This window comes from Sebastes fasciatus, chromosome 3 (genome assembly GCF_043250625.1).
Source record: "Sebastes fasciatus isolate fSebFas1 chromosome 3, fSebFas1.pri, whole genome shotgun sequence".
Lineage (NCBI taxonomy): Eukaryota > Metazoa > Chordata > Actinopteri > Perciformes > Sebastidae > Sebastes > Sebastes fasciatus.
In genome coordinates, this window is record NC_133797.1 from 42,881,415 (window position 1) to 42,898,401 (window position 16,987).

The window sequence follows — 16,987 nt, forward strand, 5'->3', positions numbered from 1 at the left end:
AAAACCAAGATGGAGACGGACAACAACCAAGATGGAGACGACTAAAAACCAAGATGGAGACGACCAAAAACCAAGATGGAGACGACTAAAAACCAAGATGGAGACGATTAAAAACCAAGATGGAGACGACTAAAAACCAAGATGGAGACGACCAAAAACCAAGATGGAGACGATTAAAAACCAAGATGGAGACGATTAAAAACCAAGATGGAGACTACTAAAAACCAAGATGGAGACGACCAAAAACCAAGATGGAGATGGACACCAACCAAGATGGAGACGACCAAAAACCAAGATCGAGACGACTAAAAACCAAGATGGAGACGACTAAAAACCAAGATGGAGACGACCAAAAACCAAGATGGAGACGACTAAAAACCAAGATGGAGACGACCAAAAACCAAGATGGAGACGACTAAAAACCAAGATGGAGACGACTAAAAACCAAGATGGAGACGATTAAAAACCAAGATGGAGACGACTAAAAACCAAGATGGAGACGACCAAAAACCAAGATGGAGACGACTAAAAACCAAGATGGAGATGGACACCAACCAAGATGGAGACGACCAAAAACCAAGATGGAGATGGACACCAACCAAGATGGAGACGACCAAAAACCAAGATGGAGATGACCAAAAACCAAGATGGAGACGACCAAAAACCAAGATGGAGATGACCAAAAACCAAGATGGAGACGACCAAAAACCAAGATGGAGATGGACACCAACCAAGATGGAGACAACCAAAAACCAAGATGGAGATGACCAAAAACCAAGATGGAGACGATTAAAAACCAAGATGGAGACGATTAAAAACCAAGATGGAGACGGACAACAACCAAGATGGAGACGACTAAAAACCAAGATGGAGACGATTAAAAACCAAGATGGAGACGACTAAAAACCAAGATGGAGACGACCAAAAACCAAGATGGAGACGACCAAAAACCAAGATGGAGATGGACACCAACCAAGATGGAGACGACCAAAAACCAAGATGGAGACGACTAAAAACCAAGATGGAGACGACCAAAAACCAAGATGGAGATGGACACCAACCAAGATGGAGACGACCACAAACCAAGATGGAGACGACCAAAAACCAAGATGGAGACGATTAAAAACCAAGATGGAGACGACCAAAAACCAAGATGGAGACGGAAAACAACCAAGATGGAGACGACCAAAAACCAAGATGGAGACGACCAAAAACCAAGATGGATACGGACAACAACCAAGATGGAGACGACTAAAAACCAAGATGGAGACGGAAAACAACCAAGATGGAGACGACCAAAAACCAAGATGGAGACGACCAAAAACCAAGATGGAGACGGACAACAACCAAGATGGAGACGACTAAAAACCAAGATGGAGACGGAAAACAACCAAGATGGAGACGACCAAAAACCAAGATGGAGACGATCAAAAACCAAGATGGAGACGGAAAACAACCAAGATGGAGACGACCAAAAACCAAGATGGAGACGATCAAAAACCAAGATGGAGACGGACAACAACCAAGATGGAGACGACTAAAAACCAAGATGGAGACGACTAAAGACCAAGATGGAGATGACCAAAAACCAAGATGGAGACGATTAAAAACCAAGATGGAGACGACCAAAAACCAAGATGGAGACGGAAAACAACCAAGATGGAGACGACCAAAAACCAAGATGGAGACGGACAACAACCAAGATGGAGACGACTAAAAATCAAGATGGAGACGACCAAAAACCAAGATGGAGACGACTAAAAACCAAGATGGAGACGATTAAAAACCAAGATGGAGACGACCAAAAACCAAGATGGAGACGATTAAAAACCAAGATGGAGACGACCAAAAACCAAGATGGAGACGATTAAAAACCAAGATGGAGACGATTAAAAACCAAGATGGAGACGACTAAAAACCAAGATGGAGACGACTAAAAACCAAGATGGAGACGACCAAAAACCAAGATGGAGACGATTAAAAACCAAGATGGAGACGGAAAACAACCAAGATGGAGACGACCAAAAACCAAGATGGAGACGGACAACAACCAAGATGGAGACGACTAAAAACCAAGATGGAGACGGAAAACAACCAAGATGGAGACGACCAAAAACCAAGATGGAGACGGACAACAACCAAGATGGAGACGATTAAAAACCAAGATGGAGACGGAAAACAACCAAGATGGAGACGACCAAAAACCAAGATGGAGACGGACAACAACCAAGATGGAGACGACTAAAAACCAAGATGGAGACGACCAAAAACCAAGATGGAGACGACTAAAAACCAAGATGGAGACGATAAAAAACCAAGATGGAGACGACTAAAAACCAAGATGGAGACGACCAAAAACCAAGATGGAGACGATTAAAAACCAAGATGGAGACGACCAAAAACCAAGATGGAGACGATTAAAAACCAAGATGGAGACGATTAAAAACCAAGATGGAGACGACTAAAAACCAAGATGGAGACGACTAAAAACCAAGATGGAGACGACCAAAAACCAAGATGGAGACGATTAAAAACCAAGATGGAGACGGAAAACAACCAAGATGGAGACGACCAAAAACCAAGATGGAGACGGACAACAACCAAGATGGAGACGACTAAAAACCAAGATGGAGACGACTAAAAACCAAGATGGAGATGGACACCAACCAAGATGGAGACGACCAAAAACCAAGCTGGAGACGTAACCAGGTTTAAAATCCTTTAGAATCAGAGTCGGTCCACTATGGTGTCACTGACCAGTTGATTTTTTTACAATATATGGTTGTTAGATGTTTGAAATATTTAAATATGAGTACTGGTTAAAGTAGAGAAGGTTGAAAAACAACCTCAAAACAGGCATTAAACTATTGATCAAGTTGCTCCGAATGTAAAACTAAGGATTAAAGAGTTCCTTAAAAGAGATCAATACTAAGTTAATTCCTTAAAACTGACTTATCAGTTTGAACAAGTTAAAAGACCACAAATAAAAATTTATTTCTTTCAGATTGAAGAAGTCGATATCCATCAATCATTGAGTCCAAGTGGAGCTCAAGTTCAAACAGGAACTAGAACAAGACAAAGCCAAGACTTTAAACCAAGACTTCAGCCTCTTTGAATGGTTTGTCCTCACAGAGCTGAGGCCATCTACTCTCTACTCTGTTTTGATGAGATGATGAAGATGAAGATAAGTCTTCATCTCCAACCAAAGCTCCACCTACCTGTGTGAGTAGCTCCAGTCTCTCCCCAGGAGCCTCCGCTGGCGTATGTGTGAGCTCCAACTCCAGGCTGCCTATTTGTGTTGGCATCAGACCTGAGAGAGCTGGATGGATCCACGCCGGAAGGCTGCTGAATAGATGTGCTATCTGTGGACCTGGGCCCCCTTCTGGAAGCGTCACACTGGGGTTTGAAGGTGCTGAACGTCCTGTTGGGGTTTCCATCGTCCTGCCGTCCGTCGGGCCTTCCACCGCCGCCGCCGCCGCCGCCGCTGCTGCTGCTGCTTCCATGCAGGTACGTGTAAGGACTCCCTGGCTTCCCATCATCTCTCCCCCGGATGCTGAGCAGAGGACTGTCCCTCAGGATGGTCTTCAGCTCCTCCATGGTCTGCCGGGGGACGCCCCCGTCACCGTAGGGCGCTCTGGTTTGAGAGGACTCCTCTGTGGTCCAGTCGTCCCCGGCGGCAGCTCGGTCCATCCTGGGATCGTCAACGCGCTCGGGGGGCCTGTGAGGCAGCGGGCCGATGGAGATCACCGTGGGGGTGTCTGGAGGTAAAGCGATGCTGGTGGGAGGGTGGACGATGGACGGACCTCCTCTCCTGCTGCCCCAGTCCACCGGAGGAGCGTGTTTCCCACTCACCCTCACTCCCTTCCTGTGGCCCAAGCTCATCCGGGTGCCGTCGATCTGGTCTTTGCTTCGACTCTCCTGGAAAACACACAGTCGGTCACGAGTCTGGTAAGAGACGGTCGAGTTTACATGAAGAGTTACCAAAGAGAGCACGGAACCACATCGGACAAAAACAGACACACAAGTCAAAGAGAAGCGACATATCTGAAGCCAAAGCTGCCGTGTCCGTTCACATGAAGCCAAAGCTGCCGTGTCCGTTCACATGAAGCCAAAGCTGCCGTGTCCGTTCACATGAAGCCAAAGCTGCCGTGTCCGTTCACATGAAGCCAAAGCTGCCATGTCCGTTCACATGAAGCCAAAGCTGCCGTGTCCGTTCACATGAAGCCAAAGCTGCCATGTCCGTTCACACCTTTTGAGTTTTTACCTTGAAATCTTCCGAATCATTCATTTCTTTGTTTGGACTCTTTCATGAAGTGTGATTTAGAATTTGATAGCCCTCCTGTGAAGGCAGAGCTTCACCCGCACATCAATCTTTATAGACAATTGGTACAATGGTGACGGATTAGAAGATTCTTTCTGCCCCCCTCGACACCCGCGGGAGTCCGGCTGGAAACTGGCAGCGGCCGGCCGCCGGTGGAACGCCGAGCCGCTGCCGCTGCCGCTGCTTTGAGCTCATTGGCTGCTCGTGAGGACAATTCAGAGGTGCTTTTGTGTGGTTGCAGAGTGAAACTGCAGAGCTCAGCGGCTCTGTGTGAGCTTCCAGAAAGATATGTATTTATTCCAGAGACTATGAGGAGCAGACAATGACTGCTGCTGCTGCTGTTAGTGATGGTCTGTGCATTAAAGAGCTGCTGTCTGACTGAAACACTCTAATAAAGAGCATTAAAGAGCTGCTGTCTTACTGAAACACGCTCTAATAAAGAGCATTAAAGAGCTGCTGTCTGACTGAAACACGCTCTAATAAAGAGCATTAAAGAGCTGCTGTCTGACTGAAACACGCTCTAATAAAGAGCATTAAAGAGCTGCTGTCTGACTGAAACACGCTCTAATAAAGAGCATTAAAGAGCTGCTGTCTGACTGAAACACTCTCTAATAAAGAGCATTAAAGAGCTGCTGTCTGACTGAAACACGCTCTAATAAAGAGCATTAAAGAGCTGCTGTCTGACTGAAACACGCTCTAATAAAGAGCATTAAAGAGCTGCTGTCTGACTGAAACACTCTCTAATAAAGAGCATTAAAGAGCTGCTGTCTGACTGAAACACTCTCTAATAAAGAGCATTAAAGAGCTGCTGTCTGACTGAAACACGCTCTAATAAAGAGCATTAAAGAGCTGCTGTCTGACTGAAACACTCTAATAAAGAGCATTAAAGAGCTGCTGTCTGACTGAAACACGCTCTAATAAAGAGCATTAAAGAGCTGCTGTCTGACTGAAACACGCTCTAATAAAGAGCATTAAAGAGCTGCTGTCTGACTGAAACACTCTAATAAAGAGCATTAAAGAGCTGCTGTCTGACTGAAACACTCTAATAAAGAGCATTAAAGAGCTGCTGTCTGACTGAAACACGCTCTAATAAAGAGCATTAAAGAGCTGCTGTCTGACTGAAACACGCTCTAATAAAGAGCATTAAAGAGCTGCTGTCTGACTGAAACACGCTCTAATAAAGAGCATTAAAGAGCTGCTGTCTGACTGAAACACGCTCTAATAAAGAGCATTAAAGAGCTGCTGTCTGACTGAAACACGCTCTAATAAAGAGCATTAAAGAGCTGCTGTCTGACTGAAACACTCTAATAAAGAGCATTAAAGAGCTGCTGTCTGACTGAAACACGCTCTAATAAAGAGCATTAAAGAGCTGCTGTCTGACTGAAACACTCTAATAAAGAGCATTAAAGAGCTGCTGTCTGACTGAAACACGCTCTAATAAAGAGCATTAAAGAGCTGCTGTCTGACTGAAACACTCTAATAAAGAGCATTAAAGAGCTGCTGTCTGACTGAAACACGCTCTAATAAAGAGCATTAAAGAGCTGCTGTCTGACTGAAACACGCTCTAATAAAGAGCATTAAAGAGCTGCTGTCTGACTGAAACACGCTCTAATAAACAGTGTGTGTCCTTAAAGGAAGCAGCTGAACGTCAGTGTTTACAGACTAAAGCAGCGTAGAGTCACTTCTTCATCTTAGCAGTATAATGGTACCACCTTCTAATGCGTTATATGGAATCAAATGTTGGTTTATAAGACAGTCTCACCACAAGGTCCATTTAAATACTCACAATTATACACTCAAGAAAAAAGGCAGCGCAGCTTTTTAAACTAATCTCCAAAACTATGGAATAATAATAACCTACCGAGAGCTAGAAGAGATGCAGACATCGCTGAACCTTTAAACTACAACTACAAACCTAGTTATAATATTTAGTTTGGCTTTTAATTGATGTCATTTTTCTTCTTCTTCTTTTTCTTGTTATTATTATTATTGTTGTTGCTGTTATTAATATTTATTTATTTGTTTATTTATTTATTTATTTAGACTAATTATCTCATTTTTATTATTCTTAATGGTGTCTGTTTTTAATTTCACTTATATATTTTAGCATCTATCTGCCCTTGTTTGGATATGTTACATTTTTCTTTTCTTTTGTAAAGTACTTTGAGCTACATCAGAGGTTAAAAAGAATAAAAGTGCTCTATAAATAAAGCTATTTATTATTATTATTATTATTATTATTATTATCATTATTATTATTAGTAGTATAAGTATTATTAATATTGTTGTTATTATTCTTATTCTTAATTTTATTTTTATTTTAATTTCAATATTATTATCATTACTACAGGTGTTGTTGTTGTTGTTGTTGTTGTTGTTATTATTTAGTAGCTGTTCTGGAGATTTCTTATGGAGGACTGAACATGCCAAATCAAAAATAAATGAATACATAATGTTTTTTTAAATAATAAAAATAAATTCATAAAGGTAAAATGAAACAGAAGAGTAAATAAATAAAGGAATCAATACAAAGATAGATGAATAAAGAAGCAAATTAAAACAAATATTACAATTTATGACACATTTTATTATTTCATTAATGGCTACATTTATTTTTAATATTATTTGTGCTACATTTAATTACTTATTTATTTATTTATTTATCGCGACTTTTACTTATTTACTTATTTATTTAGTCAGGTTCCGTCCTCCATACTTTCTATCATATCACATGGTCTTCCTCAGGAAGTTTTCACTCTGTTAAGCCAACGTGGACGAGATGTCCATAGAGTGCTCAGTGAAATGCATGACGACGGACCTACTCCGCCTGCTGATGAAGATCATGTGACACAAACTATTAAAAACAGTATTATCTTATTATTATTCCTGAAGTGGCCGCTGCTGTATTCCTCCACCTTAAAGGAGGAGCTTCACTGGGAGGTCAAAGGTCAGTCGGGCCTCAGCAGCCACCACCTGACCAGTGTGTGTGTGTGTGTGTGTGTGTGTGTGTGTGTGTGTGTGTGTGTGTGCGCGCGTGCGCGCGTGCGTGTGCGTGCGTGCGTGCGTGCGTGCGTGTGTGTGTGTGTGTGCAGCCTGGAGGCAGAGATATGTCTGGGCAGAGCACCTCATGTTTTCAGGGAGGGGTTTTAGGTTTTAGGTTTTAAAGAGCGTCATCAAGCTCCAGATCATTTAATATAGAGAGGACCGGAAGTTCCCGGGGTGTCTCTTCAAAATAAAGCTCAAGATGTTTTCATTCATGGGGAAATACTTTCAAGGAATAAAAGGAAAAAAAAGACATGAAATACTTCAGTACAGTGAAATCCTGAAATCCCACATGAGACCAAACTGTATTAGAGCGTATAGAATATAATATATGCATTAGACTACTGGAGTAAATGTACTTCGTTACCTTATACCACTGGACCCAGCAGTGTAAAGTAAATGTACTTCGTTACTTTATACCACTGGACCCAGCAGTGTAAAGTAAATGTACTTCGTTACTTTATACCACTGGACCCAGCAGTGTAAAGTAAATGTACTTAGTTACTTTATACCACTGGACCCAGCAGTGTAAAGTAAATGTACTTAGTTACTTTATACCACTGGACCCAGCAGTGTAAAGTAAATGTACTTCGTTACTTTATACCACTGGACCCAGCAGTGTAAAGTAAATGTACTTAGTTACTTTATACCACTGGACCCAGCAGTGTAAAGTAAATGTACTTAGTTACTTTATACCACTGGACCCAGCAGTGTAAAGTAAATGTACTTAGTTACTTTATACCACTGGCTCCAGCAGTGTAAAGTAAATGTACTTAGTTACTTTATACCACTGGACCCAGCAGTGTAAAGTAAATGTACTTAGTTACTTTATACCACTGGACCCAGCAGTGTAAAGTAAATGTACTTAGTTACTTTATACCACTGGACCCAGCAGTGTAAAGTAAATGTACTTCGTTACTTTATACCACTGGACCCAGCAGTGTAAAGTAAATGTACTTAGTTACTTTATACCACTGGACCCAGCAGTGTAAAGTAAATGTACTTAGTTACTTTATACCACTGGCTCCAGCAGTGTAAAGTAAATGTACTTAGTTACTTTATACCACTGGCTCCAGCAGTGTAAAGTAAATGTACTTCGTTACTTTATACCACTGGCTCCAGCAGTGTAAAGTAAATGTACTTCGTTACTTTATACCACTGGCTCCAGCAGTGTAAAGTAAATGTACTTAGTTACTTTATACCACTGGACCCAGCAGTGTAAAGTAAATGTACTTCGTTACCTTATACCACTGGACCCAGCAGTGTAAAGTAAATGTACTTCGTTACCTTATACCACTGGACCCAGCAGTGTAAAGTAAATGTACTTAGTTACTTTATACCACTGGCTCCAGCAGTGTAAAGTAAATGTACTTAGTTACTTTATACCACTGGCTCCAGCAGTGTAAAGTAAATGTACTTAGTTACTTTATACCACTGGCTCCAGCAGTGTAAAGTAAATGTACTTAGTTACTTTATACCACTGGCTCCAGCAGTGTAAAGTAAACATGCATTAGACTACTGGAGTAAATGTACTTCGTTACTTTCCACCGCTGGTTACAGATGCAACAACAGGTGAGTTTTATTGTGAAAGGTGAGAGAGGAAGTGTTGTCTCGGTGGTGACGTCGTGGTGACGTCGTCGCAGCCGCTCGGCAGTCTTCGGCTCGGCTCGGCTCGTAGGATCAGGAGTGTTCGTGTCTGCTCGGAGGATCAGAACCAGAACCGGAACCGGACAGAACCGGACCGCATGGTGGAGCACCGATTCATCTCTCTACCGTTTTCTGAGGACCGGCTGTATGATCAAGCTACAATCTTCAATGAGTAAACACATCCCGGTAAGAACCGACACATCCTCCGGTAGATCCTCCGGTAGATCCTCCGGTAGATCCTCCGGTAGATCCTCCGGTAGTGTTAGTGTTCTCTGTGTGTCCGCCATGTTGTTACTGATCACCGGGCCGGTACCGGGATGTTACCGGGCTGGTTCTCTGGGTGTTACCGGAGGGCCTTCCCGGTGGATTCACGGCCTGCTCGGTGAATCTCCCTGTAGCGGTGATATTCACTGATTTACCGGGTGTTACCGGCTGTTACCGGGTGTTCCCGGGTGTTACCGGCTGTTACCGGCTGTTACCGGCTGTTACCGGGTGTTCCCGGGTGTTACCGGCTGTTACCGGCTGTTACCGGGTGTTCCCGGGTGTTCCCGGGTGTTACCGGCTGTTACCGGTGGTTGTGTTGTATTAATGTGGTGTAGAGGTGAATAACTGAATCATATGAAGTCATGTTGTGATCATCACCCCTCTGATGATCCACCAGACCTGAAGCACCGGGAGGTCTACCGGGAGGTCTACCGGGAGGTCTACCGGGAAGGTCTACCGGGAGGTCTACCGGGAGGTCTACCGGGAAGGTCTACCGGGAGGTCTACCGGGAGGTCTACCGGGAAGGTCTACCGGGAGGTCTACCGGGAGGTCTACCGGGAAGGTCTACCGGGAGACCGACTGACTCCATCACAACCCGGTATAGGCCTTCAGACACCGGGAAGCACCTCCCGGTGTCTGAAGGCCTCTACCGGGTTGTGATGGAGTCAGTCGGTTCAACACAAAGAACAACAACAACCCCCTGCTGTTCTATATTATAACACCTCTAACACATCTAGAACTCTAGATCTATCTCTCTCTCTCTATAACACCTCTAACACATCTAGAACTCTAGATCTATATCTCTCTCTATAACACCTCTAACACATCTAGAACTCTAGATCTATCTCTCTCTCTATAACACCTCTAACACATCTAGAACTCTATATCTATCTCTCTCTCTCTATAACACCTCTAACACATCTAGAACTCTAGATCTATCTCTCTCTCTATATAACACCTCTAACACATCTAGAACTCTAGATCTATCTCTCTCTCTCTATAACACCTCTAACGCATCTAGAACTCTAGATCTATCTCTCTCTCTATAACACCTCTAACACATCTAGAACTCTAGATCTATCTCTCTCTCTCTATAACACCTCTAACGCATCTAGAACTCTATATCTATATCTCTCTATAACACCTCTAACACATCTAGAACTCTATATCTATCTCTCTCTCTCTATAACACCTCTAACGCATCTAGAACTCTATCTATATCTCTCTATAACACCTCTAACACATCTAGAACTCTAGATCTATCTCTCTCTCTCTATAACACCTCTAACACATCTAGAACTCTAGATCTATCTCTCTCTCTATAACACCTCTAACGCATCTAGAACTCTATATCTATATCTCTCTATAACACCTCTAACACATCTAGAACTCTAGATCTATCTCTCTCTCTATAACACCTCTAACACATCTAGAACTCTAGATCTATATCTCTCTATAACACCTCTAACGCATCTAGAACTCTAGATCTATCTCTCTCTCTCTATAACACCTCTAACACATCTAGAACTCTAGATCTATCTCTCTCTCTCTATAACACCTCTAACACATCTAGAACTCTAGATCTATATCTCTCTCTCTATAACACCTCTAACACATCTAGAACTCTAGATCTATATCTCTCTATAACACCTCTAACGCATCTAGAACTCTAGATCTATCTCTCTCTCTATAACACCTCTAACACATCTAGAACTCTAGATCTATCTCTCTCTCTCTATAACACCTCTAACACATCTAGAACTCTAGATCTATATCTCTCTCTCTATAACACCTCTAACACATCTAGAACTCTAGATCTATCTCTCTCTCTCTATAACACCTCTAACACATCTAGAACTCTAGATCTATCTCTCTCTCTCTATAACACCTCTAACACATCTAGAACTCTAGATCTATATCTCTCTCTCTATAACACCTCTAACACATCTAGAACTCTAGATCTATCTCTCTCTCTCTATAACACCTCTAACACATCTAGAACTCTATATCTATCTCTCTCTCTATAACACCTCTAACACATCTAGAACTCTAGATCTATCTCTCTCTATAACACCTCTAACGCATCTAGAACTCTAGATCTATCTCTCTCTCTATAACACCTCTAACACATCTAGAACTCTAGATCTATCTCTCTCTCTCTATAACACCTCTAACACATCTAGAACTCTAGATCTATCTCTCTCTCTCTATAACACCTCTAACACATCTAGAACTCTAGATCTATCTCTCTCTCTCTATAACACCTCTAACACATCTAGAACTCTAGATCTATCTCTCTCTCTATAACACCTCTAACACATCTAGAACTCTATATCTATCTCTCTCTCTCTATAACACCTCTAACACATCTAGAACTCTAGATCTATCTCTCTCTCTATATAACACCTCTAACACATCTAGAACTCTAGATCTATCTCTCTCTCTCTATAACACCTCTAACGCATCTAGAACTCTAGATCTATCTCTCTCTCTATAACACCTCTAACACATCTAGAACTCTAGATCTATCTCTCTCTCTCTATAACACCTCTAACGCATCTAGAACTCTATATCTATATCTCTCTATAACACCTCTAACGCATCTAGAACTCTAGATCTATATCTCTCTATAACACCTCTAACACATCTAGAACTCTATATCTATATCTCTCTCTCTATAACACCTCTAACGCATCTAGAACTCTATATCTATATCTCTCTATAACATCTCTAACGCATCTAGAACTCTAGATCTATATCTCTCTATAACACCTCTAACACATCTAGAACTCTATATCTATATCTCTCTATAACATCTCTAACGCATCTAGAACTCTAGATCTATCTCTCTCTCTATAACACCTCTAACACATCTAGAACTCTAGATCTATATCTCTCTCTCTATAACACCTCTAACACATCTAGAACTCTATATCTATATCTCTCTATAACACCTCTAACGCATCTAGAACTCTAGATCTATATCTCTCTATAACACCTCTAACACATCTAGAACTCTATATCTATATCTCTCTCTCTATAACACCTCTAACGCATCTAGAACTCTACATCTATATCTCTCTATAACACCTCTAACACATCTAGAACTCTAGATCTATCTCTCTCTCTCTATAACACCTCTAACACATCTAGAACTCTAGATCTATATCTCTCTATAACACCTCTAACGCATCTAGAACTCTAGATCTATCTCTCTCTCTCTATAACACCTCTAACACATCTAGAACTCTAGATCTATCTCTCTCTCTCTATAACACCTCTAACACATCTAGAACTCTAGATCTATATCTCTCTCTCTATAACACCTCTAACACATCTAGAACTCTAGATCTATATCTCTCTATAACACCTCTAACGCATCTAGAACTCTAGATCTATCTCTCTCTCTATAACACCTCTAACACATCTAGAACTCTAGATCTATCTCTCTCTCTCTATAACACCTCTAACACATCTAGAACTCTAGATCTATATCTCTCTCTCTATAACACCTCTAACACATCTAGAACTCTAGATCTATATCTCTCTATAACACCTCTAACACATCTAGAACTCTAGATCTATCTCTCTCTCTCTATAACACCTCTAACACATCTAGAACTCTAGATCTATCTCTCTCTCTCTATAACACCTCTAACACATCTAGAACTCTAGATCTATATCTCTCTCTCTATAACACCTCTAACACATCTAGAACTCTAGATCTATATCTCTCTATAACACCTCTAACACATCTAGAACTCTAGATCTATCTCTCTCTCTGTAACACCTCTAACACATCTAGAACTCTAGATCTATATCTCTCTATAACACCTCTAACGCATCTAGAACTCTAGATCTATCTCTCTCTCTCTATAACACCTCTAACGCATCTAGAACTCTAGATCTATATCTCTCTATAACACCTCTAACACATCTAGAACTCTATATCTATATCTCTCTCTATAACACCTCTAACACATCTAGAACTCTATATCTATATCTCTCTATAACACCTCTAACACATCTAGAACTCTATATCTATATCTCTCTATAACACCTCTAACGCATCTAGAACTCTAGATCTATCTCTCTCTCTATAACACCTCTAACACATCTAGAACTCTAGATCTATATCTCTCTCTCTATAACACCTCTAACACATCTAGAACTCTATATCTATATCTCTCTATAACACCTCTAACGCATCTAGAACTCTAGATCTATATCTCTATAACACCTCTAACACATCTAGAACTCTATATCTATATCTCTCTCTCTATAACACCTCTAACACATCTAGAACTCTATCTATATCTCTCTCTCTATAACACCTCTAACACATCTAGAACTCTATATCTATATCTCTCTATAACACCTCTAACGCATCTAGAACTCTAGATCTATCTCTCTCTCTCTATAACACCTCTAACACATCTAGAACTCTAGATCTATATCTCTCTCTATAACACCTCTAACACATCTAGAACTCTATCTATATCTCTCTATAACACCTCTAACGCATCTAGAACTCTAGATCTATATCTCTCTATAACACCTCTAACACATCTAGAACTCTATATCTATCTCTCTCTATAACACCTCTAACACATCTAGAACTCTATATCTATATCTCTCTATAACACCTCTAACGCATCTAGAACTCTAGATCTATCTCTCTCTCTCTATAACACCTCTAACACATCTAGAACTCTAGATCTATATCTCTCTCTCTATAACACCTCTAACACATCTAGAACTCTAGATCTATATCTCTCTCTATAACACCTCTAACACATCTAGAACTCTAGATCTATCTCTCTCTCTATAACACCTCTAACGCATCTAGAACTCTAGATCTATCTCTCTCTATAACACCTCTAACGCATCTAGAACTCTAGATCTATCTCTCTCTCTCTATAACACCTCTAACACATCTAGAACTCTAGATCTATATCTCTCTATAACACCTCTAACACATCTAGAACTCTATATCTATATCTCTCTATAACACCTCTAACACATCTAGAACTCTAGATCTATATCTCTCTCTCTATAACACCTCTAACACATCTAGAACTCTAGATCTATATCTCTCTCTCTATAACACCTCTAACACATCTAGAACTCTATATCTATATATCTCTAACACCTCTATCACATCTAGAACTCTATATCTCTCTCTATAACACCTCTATCACATCTAGAACTATATCTCTCTATAACACCTAACACATCTAGAACTCTATATCTATATCTCTCTCTCTATAACACCTCTATCACATCTAGAACTCTATATCTATATCTCTCTATAACACCTCTATCACATCTAGAACTATATCTCTTTCTATAACACCTCTAACATCTAGAACTCTAGATCTATATCTCTCTCTCTCTCTCCATAACACCTCTAACATCTAGAACTCTATATCTATATCTCTCTCTATAACACCTTTATCTCCTCTTAGATCACCTCTAACATCTAGAACTGTATCTCTATATCTCTCTCTGTAACACCTCTATCACATCTAGAACTCTGTATCTATATCTCTCTCTATAACACCTCTAACACATCTAGAACTCTATATCTATATCTCTCTGTATAACACCTCTAACACATCTAGAACTCTATCTATATCTCTCTCTATAACACCTCTAACATCTAGAACTCTAGATCTATATCTCTCTCTCTATAACACCTCTAACATCTAGAACTCTAGATCTATATCTCTCTCTCTCCATAACACCTCTAACATCTAGAACTCTATCTCTATATCTCTCTCTATAACATCTCTATCACATCTAGAACTCTATCTCTATATCTCTCTCTATAACATCTCTATCACATCTAGAACTCTATATCTCTCTCTCTATAACACCTCTAACGTTACCAACGTTACCACCATAACGTTACCACCATAACGTTACCTCCATACCATAACGTTACCACCATAACGTTGCCACCATAACGTTACCACCATAACGTTACCACCATAACGTTACCTCCATACATAACGTTACCACCATAACGTTACCACCATAACGTTACCACCATAACGTTACCTCCATACCATAACGTTACCACCATACCATAACGCTACCACCATACCATAACCCACCATACCATAACGTTACCACCATAACGTTACAGCCATACCATAACGTTACCTCCATACGATAACGTTACCACCATACCATAACGTTACCTCCATACCATAACGTTACCACCATACCATAACGTTACCACCATAACTTTACCACCATAACTTTACCACCATACCATAACGTTACCACCATACCATAACGTTACCTCCATACCACAACATTACCACCATACCATAACGTTACCACCATAACGTTACCTCCATACCATAACGTTACCTCCATACCATAACGTTACCACCATACCATAACGTTACCACCATAACTTTACCACCATAACTTTACCACCATACCATAACGTTACCACCATACCATAACGTTACCACCATACCATAACGTTACCTCCATACCACAACATTACCACCATACCATAACGTTACCACCATAACGTTACCTCCATACCACAACGTTACCACCATACCATAACGTTACCCCCATACCATAACGTTACCACCATACCATAACGTTACCTCCATACCATAACGTTACCCCCATACCATAACGTTACCCCCATACCATAACGTTACCTCCATACCATAACGTTACCACCATAACGTTACCTCCATACCACAACGTTACCACCATACCATAACGTTACCCCCATACCATAACGTTACCCCCATACCATAACGTTACCTCCATACCATAACGTTACCACCATAACGTTACCTCCATACCACAACATTACCACCATACCATAACGTTACCACCATAACGTTACCTCCATACCACAACGTTACCACCATACCATAACGTTACCCCCATACCATAACGTTACCACCATACCATAACGTTACCTCCATACCATAACGTTACCCCCATACCATAACGTTACCCCCATACCATAACGTTACCACCATACCATAACGTTACCTCCATACCATAACGTTACCCCCATACCATAACGTTACCACCATACCATAACGTTACCACCATACCATAACGTTACCACCATAATGTTGCCACCATACCATAATGTTACCAATAAAAGATATGACGTCACGTTACTCAGACTACCACAATAAGAGCGGTAACTTCCTTCTACCTCCACATAGACTCAGATGAAGCAGATATATCCATTCTGGTGTTAAAACATCTGGTTTAGAAATGGTAAAACCGGACCAGAAGGCGTCCGTGTTGGGTGTCCATGTTGAAATGAGTGTTTTTAAAGCCTCTTGTCCGTCCTCCTTGTCTCCTTGTCTCCTTGTCTCCTTGTCTCCTGTGTCCTGCAGCAGTTCTGTGGTGTTCTGGGTCACACATTTATGGAGTTTCTGAAGGGCAGTGGGGACTACTGCCAGGCTCAGCACGCTGCCTATGCAGACGAGTGAACGGACAAACTCGCCATCGATCCGACGCACTCGAGCCACAGGAGGGACCCCGGAACGTTGGCAGGACCGGGACGCCTCCCAGAACCAGCGACAAGTCAGCCCGGATGGGGTAACTCCACCCGCTGAACACTGCCCTCGTCGGCTTCCGCCTGGCCAGAACCAAGGTGGACCCAGCCTGGTTCTCTCCTCCTTTTCTTTTCTTTGATTCCAGAGGAGAGGCTTT

At 41.3% G+C, this 16,987-nt stretch overlaps 1 protein-coding gene and 1 long non-coding RNA gene across 6 annotated transcripts in view; both read right to left on the reverse strand.

Annotated features, from left to right (window-relative positions):
* lgsn (lengsin, lens protein with glutamine synthetase domain) overlaps positions 1-9,040 on the reverse strand; it is a 43,598-nt gene extending 34,558 nt beyond the window's left edge. Inside the window, exons 1-2 of one of the 5 annotated variants that reach the window (XM_074631241.1) lie at positions 8,905-9,040; positions 3,219-3,918 (exon numbers count right to left, since the gene is read on the reverse strand). In XM_074631241.1, coding sequence (XP_074487342.1) covers positions 3,219-3,882 — 664 coding nt within the window. In that variant the 5' untranslated portion in view covers positions 3,883-3,918; positions 8,905-9,040. Of the gene's footprint in view, positions 1-3,218; positions 3,946-4,249; positions 4,694-8,896 lie in introns of those variants that run through there. The other 4 variants (XM_074631237.1, XM_074631238.1, XM_074631240.1 and 1 more) reach the window with 4 other exon arrangements.
* Positions 9,041-15,401: 6,361 nt separating this feature from the next.
* On the reverse strand, positions 15,402-16,080 carry LOC141765249 (uncharacterized). Its single transcript, XR_012593419.1, has 3 exons — positions 15,612-16,080; positions 15,519-15,540; positions 15,402-15,480 (listed from the first exon to the last, which is right to left on the reverse strand). It is a non-coding gene; the product is annotated as an uncharacterized LOC141765249 (long non-coding RNA).
* Positions 16,081-16,987: the final 907 nt, after the last annotated feature.